The sequence below is a fragment of the Ciona intestinalis genome, chromosome 12 (genome assembly GCF_000224145.3).
Source record: "Ciona intestinalis chromosome 12, KH, whole genome shotgun sequence".
Classification (NCBI taxonomy): Eukaryota; Metazoa; Chordata; class Ascidiacea; order Phlebobranchia; family Cionidae; genus Ciona; species Ciona intestinalis.
The window spans coordinates 1,453,356-1,461,668 of NC_020177.2; the positions used below are offsets into that span (position 1 = coordinate 1,453,356).

Consider the following 8,313-nt stretch of genomic DNA (forward strand, 5'->3'; position numbering starts at 1 on the left):
GGATTACCAATATACTTTTGCTCATTTTGGTGCTAGTGAAAAATCTTCCCCCCCCCCACCTTATTTGCTAACCACTAACCCCTAGGTTAGGTGTTCCGTGTTGATGGTTAGGGGGTTAGTGGTTATAGGAGTTAGGGTTTAGTAGTTAGCAAATAAGGTGGGGGGAAGAAGACTCTTCGAGTCTTCACTAGCACCCACATTTTTTTTAATAGTTTATTTTTATGCGAAAGCGTTTCTGTTAAATATTTTCAAATTAACTTTTCCAAAAATATTTGATATGGAGTGGCACAATGGTAAGCATGACTGTCTCTACGCCAGAGGTGACTGGTTCAAGACTGGCTGCTGCTACCATTGTAGGCTTACGTGTCTTTGGGCAAGACAACTGCTATTGCCCAAACCTGGTAGTCACTATTGGGTTGTCTAAATTATCATCTATAGAGAAAACAATCACATAAAAAGTTACATAACTAGAGGTGTATGAAACAGAACATCCATGTTATAACGACTATCGTTTCTCGCTAGCTAAGATAAAGCAAGTTAAATTTATTTATTCGTTCATTTCAGGTCAGTCTTAAACTTGTGTTGTAGTCGTGATATTGTTTGTTAATAAATGACAGCGCATTCTATATGTTTTTACCTCAATATTAAAAACTCACGAAACCAACATGGCAGTCAGATGTGGATGTTCTGCTCTGCATTCGCGCATAAACAGACTTGTCTCTTCTCCCCCACATCTTCATAAACTTATTATCCAAGATTCTGCCGCAATTTCTGGAAGACATTTATCGCAAAGCTCTTTTTCTGAAGGCCGGAACTCCAGATTTCCGAATTTTGTTGACACTTCTTCGTTTTTAAGTAAACCCACATACGTGTTTCGTTTCGCCAACTATGCAACTGATAATAACAACGACGGGGGCCCTGAGGATGATATAACTGACGAAACATCGCCGAAAGCCCCACCGAAAGACAAAAACCCCACAGTTTTATCCTCAAACGACAAAGGGGGTTCCAAAGAGGGTTCTGGAGGGAAATCCTCTAGTGGGTTAAGCGGGGGTAAAAGTGGGGGCAGAAAGAGGGGTGCAGGGAGTAATCAGTTCACTGGGATACTTTGCCCCAGCTGTGGAAGTCCCTGCGTCAAAACTGACACTGTTGGTAAGAATCCTCTATTACAGTGGCTTCGTTTCTTTAACATTCTAAGGGCTTATGACAAGGGGCATATTTAAGTCAAGGAAGTCTAGACCCCCCTTTTCATGAAAAATATGACATGAAAAATGCACTTTAAATTCATTTTTATTAAAGTTTTATAGGATTATGGCCAAAGGTGTATTAAGGGGGGTCTAAGGGGCCTTGCCCCCCCTTTTCATATAAAGTATAATATTAAACAGCCATGTTTTGTTATGCCACACCTCACATATAATATATAATATAGCACAAACATGAAATTATACTCTGATGTGGCTTTTGTATTTTTCAACAAAACGTTAATTTTCAGCTTCATCAAGATTTGTCCGATGCTCCAACTCGGAATGCAGCAATTTGTTCACCCTCGACAGTCACCCACAACCCCAAACAAACCCCAACCCAACTGAAACTGTCTGGGATCAAAAACCACCCCCGCCACCTAGAAAAGTAAGATGAATGGTTAAAATAATTTGAAATTTTTAAGTAGTTTTTCCCTTTGCCTCTTTTTAAAACGTACTGTGTTGCTGCTAATTCCCTTTCCTTTGATGTTTTCTTTCTAATTTGATCTGTTTCACTAACCTATTGCCCTGTTGCTGTGTGTGTCTGGTGTATAAGGAGACACCCATGTTATAACTCAACAGTGAGCATGAGCTGTATGAATACACCATGTTTTGTCCTGTGTATAAGAAGACACCCATGTTATAACTCGATAGTGAGCATGAGGTGTATGAATAACCATGTGTGTCTGGTGTATAAGAATACACTCATGTTATAACTCAGCAGTGAGCATGAGGTGTATGAATACACCATGTTTTGTCTGGTGTATAAGAAGGCACCCATGTTATAACTCGACAGCGAGCATGAGGTATTTAAATACACCATGTGTGTCTGGTGTATAAGAAGACACCCATGTTATAACTCAACAGTGAACATGGGGTGTTCGTGTATGAATACACCATGTTTTGTCTGGTGTATAAGAATACACTCATGTTATAACTCAGCAGTGAGCATGAGGTGTATGAATACACCATGTTTTGTCTGGTGTATAAGAAGGCACCCATGTTATAACTCGACAGCGAGCATGAGGTATTTAAATACACCATGTGTGTCTGGTGTATAAGAAGACACCCATGTTATAACTTGACAGTGAGCATGAGGTATTTAAGGTCTTATTCTCCATAGCCTATATCATATAAATTTATGTTCATTTACAGATTTGTGAATTCTTGGACAAATACGTTGTGGGCCAAAGTCACGCCAAAAAAGTCCTGTCAGTTGCTGTGTACAACCATTATAAAAGGATATATAAAAACATACCAACTAATAAACAACCTAATGCTACAGCAAGCCAAGCAGAAGGACCGCATATGTATTCTTCAAGAGGTAATTTAACTAACTGGTAATATTGTTGCTTGTGTTATAACTAAGGCAATTTAATCTGGGTGATTATTAACGTATACTAGGGTGGGGTAGATGGGACACTTTTTTATTCATTTTTTGTCCCATTTGGTAGTACACAAAGAACATTCCAAGAATTATAAAATCATATCTTCACGACTCACATATACCGTTGTTAATTGTTTTAAACACAATTAGGATATTTTGATATTATGTGCTAAGGGTGGCCCGTCTTCCCCTGTTCTACTATATGACAAATATCCCTTAGCCTTGAGTCAGGAACCTTTTAGGCCTAAGAGAGCCATAAAAGCTACATATTTTTAAATTTATTTTTGTGAGAGCTATGTACTATTTTGCTTAGAAGAAAATCTGGTAGAAAAAAACAGTTGGATTTACAGAATTACGTTTGTAAACAAATTAAAGCGACCGAAATAACGCCTGGTGTTTCTTAGCACGATTTTTAAAAATGGTTTGTTTTGGTTGTTTGTTACAATTGGAATGTTACCTTACGGAAAATTACAGAAACAACAATCAAGCTAGAAATGCTTACTTAGATTTATCTCTGAGCCTTGCGTTTAAAAAAAGTTGCGTTTGTTTCTTATTACCAAAACAATATTTTAGCAGTTTCCAGTTGCAGTTGGTCAGACATTGAGTCAAATTTCTATGATTTAAATAAAGATAATAATTGTGTAGGACTGTAGGGCAACATTAATATAAATTTGTTGCAAAATTTGCAAAATATTTTAAATAGGTATTTAAGTTTTATTAAACTGAAGTTAAAAATTGCCAGTTTTAAAGTTTAAATATCAAATTGTTGACGTGAGTAATGAACTGTATGTCGTGTATACATTGGACTATGGACTGTTTTGGCAGCTTTTGAGGTTAAAAGCTAATACTTTAAAGGCAGGTGTTTGTTCATGTGTTTTGTATTGTATGTGGGTGTGTATGTTTACTATGTTACTCTGTGTGTATTATATATAAAGTGAATGAATGAATATAACTTGCTTTATCCTCGCGTTTTCGGAAAACGACAGCCATTATGTGTTTATACATTTCTTACGAGTTACTATGTATGTTACTTTGTTGGTATTATATATAAACTGAATGAATGAGTGTAACTTGCTTAATCCTCGCATGGTTGGAAAACGACAGTCGTTATAACACGGCTGTTCATACACCTCGTGCCAGCTTACGAGTTACATGTACGTTACTTTGTGGGTGATTATTTTTGTTGCGTTTTTCATTTTTTTATGTGTGGTTAATGATTTGGACAACCCATTAGTAACCACTGGGTCTGAGCAGTTCTTACTGTTAGGTTGCTTATCCAAGGACACATACACCCACGAAGTATGAGGTGTTGGCCCAATATGTTGAAAATAGGCGCCTAACATGGGTTTGCAAAGTATGCATAATATACCCCGAAAATACACCAGAGTACGCATAAATACCCGGTATAAATGCACAAACAGTTTAATATCCTATCTTACAAACATGTCCTAAAATAAACACTATACAGTGGTGATAGTACAATGATCAGTCTATTTCCTAAATAAAAGCTAATAATGTGACAAGAAAAAAAAGTTCATGCTTTCGCCAGCATTAACTTTTATCTTTTAAAACCAAATGGTTACCTTGACTTTTTAAGGCAGGGCCTATGATGTTAAAAATATTTTTTTTAACAACTCTAGTAGGCTTACTAAGCTAAATAAAAAAACATTAATTTTTTTCAAAGTTTTGTATGTCATTTTGTCTTTTTCACAGTATGCCTAGTAGCAAAAGTAACCACTGGCGTAAAGTTACGGGGTTGCAGGGTTGCCTGGCAACCCTTTGATTTTCTCCATACTAATAATGCGTAAGGAATTACGTTCGACCAAACGAAGACGCCATTATTACTGCGAACAAACTTCGTTTACGTTCGTTAAAATATGTCAATACCGATGCGTCATGACTTCCTTTTTTTCTGGTTTTTGCAACCCTAACGTTTAGTAAAACTTTACGCCTATGAAAGTAACTGTAATATATTTATATTGAAAACTGGAATAGGTTAAGCTTCATATAAAAAGGTGTAATGTGCCAACTCTGTCCAAAACCATATGCTCAGTCCTTGTTAGGCCATATTACAGTAGTATGATACAAAACAAAATTCCAAAATTAATTTTAAGTCAAGCCACATATTGTAAGGCTATAGATTTTAATTTGTTTATCTTTAAAATCTGTTTTGAGGGAAATTAAATATAGGCCTATATTATACATATATTTATATTAAGAATATTTTCCTTTCAAAATTTGAAAACCAATGAATTAAATTAAATCTATTAATATATATAGGCTATAGGCTCCTTAGCTATTATATATTATATATATATATTTTTTTTTTTTATTTATTTATTAATTTTCAATTTATCGCCTATTTAAATAAATAATGGCGTCATGGAGTTGTTGAGGCAGTGGGCGAATTTTTTAAAATTTTCCACTCTGTGATGTCATGTGTTGTACTATGATGTCATAATGATTTTTGACTTCATGTTTATATGCGGTTATCACGTTTTCCTAACATATACATCGGTAACTACCTTTAAATTAATGAATGCGTAATACATCATCTTAGCAACTGTCATTTTCTCTTATTTCCGATGTCACCGTTTATTAGTAATTTGATCTTCACTATTGTATTCCTAAACATTGAATAGTCTGTTGTATCGTGTATCTGTAAATATATATACTAGGATAGGGGTAGACGTGACACCTTTAGCACATAATATCCAAACATCCTGGTCATGTTTTAAACAACTAAAAAGGTCTGTGGGAGTCAGAGGAAATGGTTTCATAATTCTTTAAATATTGTACGCTTTTTACCAAATTGGACAAGAAAATAGAATAAAAAGGTGTCCCATTTTCCCTTACCCTACTATAGAATATTTGTTTGTCTGGTATATAAATATATAATATATATATTTAAAAAACACATTTTAGCAAATGCATTTTTTGCATACCATCTTTTGCATTTTTTGCTTTTTTTAAAGTCCTTTTTTAGGAAACCTTTTTTAGGTAAACAGTTACACTAATATGTCATTTTAACACCTGTTTTAAAAGCGTTCCCATTTACAAAGTTATTTTATAGCCTATATCTTTTAACAAAGCGACAGGCTTCAACATCTAGTAAGGTTCAAGCGATAGCACCCTGTGTATCGGGTACATTAATGAGTCAACTCTGGCCTAAATCTCTGGTCTCCTAATATGCTTTTCTATAGCACCTCAGTCTTTACCCATATATTAAAAAAAAATTCGGGAAAATTTTTTAAAAAAAGTTTTATATTTATTGGGAAAAATGTTAAATAAATTTTATAATTATTAAGAAAAAGGTTATCAAATTTTTTTGATTTTTTTTTTGGACAACTGTGGCGCAAATATCTGGTCTTATGTTGTGCTTTTCCATAAAGTCTCAGTCATCACCCATATAAAACAAAGCTTTGTATTTGATAGGAAAAATTGACTTCAGTTCTTTACATGCTTGTATTGGTAAAGAAGTACTTAGGTATGCATAGCATAGGTGGTTGTTTTGTTTACTTTCTGATCTTTAATGTCAACACAAGGGTTTACAGGAAGTAAGATTTATCGTCGTTTGTTTTTGTTTCAACTGTTTGATTTAAATCAGTGATTCTTAAACTTTTTTTGTATGCTTTACCCTTTTAACAAAGATGCTTATCAGCTTTACCCCCAATATGTAATATGGCGCTCATTTATTAAAAAGCGAAAACAAATAATTACATCGGTTATATTTAATGCGACGGATGCGCTTGCTTTTTGGCAACGAGTTGTTCAATGTCTGGTAAAGTACTACAATTGCCAAATTTTTTCTGTCCCGTCAACTGATGTGGATTTTGATTGGTAGCTTATTTACCCTCTGAATACGAGGAATTTACTTTAAATGCTGCTTTAAGAATTTTCTGACTGTTTTTTGTTTACTACCAAATGGGACATGAAAATAGAATGAAAAGGTGTCCCATCTTCCCCTACCCTACTATATACTCTTGCAATTTCCGGAAATTGCGTCTCATATTACATCATAACATAAAACATAACTGTTATCTTGTCTCAGTTTTTATTAGAAAGTTTTAGGTTATGACACTCATACGTGCGGTAATCAGTGTTGTCTTGTTATTGAACAGATTCTTGTAAATATTATTAAAGTTCCATGCCCATGTTTAAAGTCTGTACCCTCATATTCAAGCTTGGCTGAAAATTTTCTTATAAGCCAAACCTACAAGCGATTGCTATCATACTCCTTTTTAAAATCAAGCTATTCAATGGTTTTAAAAAAAGTTTATGCCGGCGTAAGCGTAAACAAATTTTTCTTGTCATATTATTAGCCTTTTTTAAGAAATAGACTAATCATTGTACTATCACCACTGTATAATGTTTATTTTAAGACATGTTTGTAAGATACGATATTAAATTGTTTATTCTTTTAAACTGGGCACACATAAGTACACCGATTTATTTTTATGGTATATTAGGCATACCTTGCATACCCATGTTAGGTGCCTAAGATTTTGTACGCGAGAGCAAAAAAAATTAATATAAAGAAAGTAAAGCAACTAAAAGATAGATAATATAAAGCGTAAAATGACTAGCAAAGCTGCGTAAAATAACTGGCAAAAAAATTGCAAAACTACTTTTTTGTAAACATACAATTAAATGATTTGAATTTTTAATTATTATCAAAAGGCTTTGGGAACCACCGACCTAACCAAATTAAATGGTAACCTAGAAGCACTGCCATTAGACTTTTCTGGAGGCGCGTGTATGAAATAGGTTAAAACATCTGTTATATTACCCCAACTTTAAACTTGTACCAGCTTCTACACTATATTAACAAGCAGAGCCAAAGTATGTTATTTACATGTACCACAACATTCAATAATGTTACCCATGTTTGACAACTATGTATTTTAACAATGTCACTCTAGATTCCAAAAAAAGTAATTACAGCTTAGCCAGTAGCTGACGTTTCCTATTGTTTGAGGCAGATTATTTGTATGAAAAGTACAAGACTTCAAGTGAAGATATAGCAGTTATCAACAAAGGAAGCAAAGAACAACATGGTAGTGTAATATGCATAGGCACCAAACATGGGGTGGCACGGTGGGCAGGCACACCCCAGAATGTTTGCACTGCATTAATCAGTGAATTTAACAGCTGATAAGGTTAAGTTTGTTTAGGAAAATCTGTTTTTTAGGCATAAATCTTAAGTCCCATAGTATGGTATACCCTGATGTAGCAATGTAACCTATGCAAGCACATAGTACAGCATAGGCTTATTCTTACAGTTGAGCAAGTAACACCAGTATTGCCTGCAGTGGCTCAGCCAGAAAAAAAATAAGGGGGGTTTTAATCAAAAAAAAAAAATTTTTTTTTAAATTATTTTTTACATTTTTTGGGGGGTTTAAAAGAGGGAGGGTCGCGACCCCCTAATCCCCTCCCACCTGGCTGCGCCACTGATTGCCTGTATAGTTATGCAGCTTTGAAAAACTATATTATACCTCAATAGAGCTATATACATGGTCACCTTAAGAAAATATCCAAATCAGAGGCATACATGTCCACGTGAACAGCCAAGTTTTAATTTTTTACAGATTTTTTTAGTAATTGTGTTTTTTTTCTTTTTTTGCTCCTGAGTCTGCTTACTATCCTGAATACAGAAACACTTTGTTTTTTTCTCTAAAATGTATG

At 34.4% G+C, this 8,313-nt stretch overlaps 1 protein-coding gene across 2 annotated transcripts in view; it reads left to right on the top strand.

Moving 5' to 3' along the window:
• The first annotated feature begins 545 nt into the window (after nt 1–545).
• LOC100177682 (ATP-dependent Clp protease ATP-binding subunit clpX-like, mitochondrial) overlaps nt 546–8,313 on the top strand; it is a 16,745-nt gene continuing 8,977 nt past the window's right edge. The window contains exons 1-4 of one of the 2 annotated variants that reach the window (XM_026837086.1): nt 546–1,152; nt 1,493–1,629; nt 2,397–2,565; nt 7,611–7,798. In XM_026837086.1, the coding sequence (XP_026692887.1) occupies nt 666–1,152; nt 1,493–1,629; nt 2,397–2,565; nt 7,611–7,783 (966 nt within the window). In that variant the 5' untranslated portion in view covers nt 546–665 and the 3' untranslated portion in view covers nt 7,784–7,798. Of the gene's footprint in view, nt 1,153–1,492; nt 1,630–2,396; nt 2,566–7,610; nt 7,799–8,313 lie in introns of those variants that run through there. The other variant, XM_002119842.3, reaches the window with a different exon arrangement.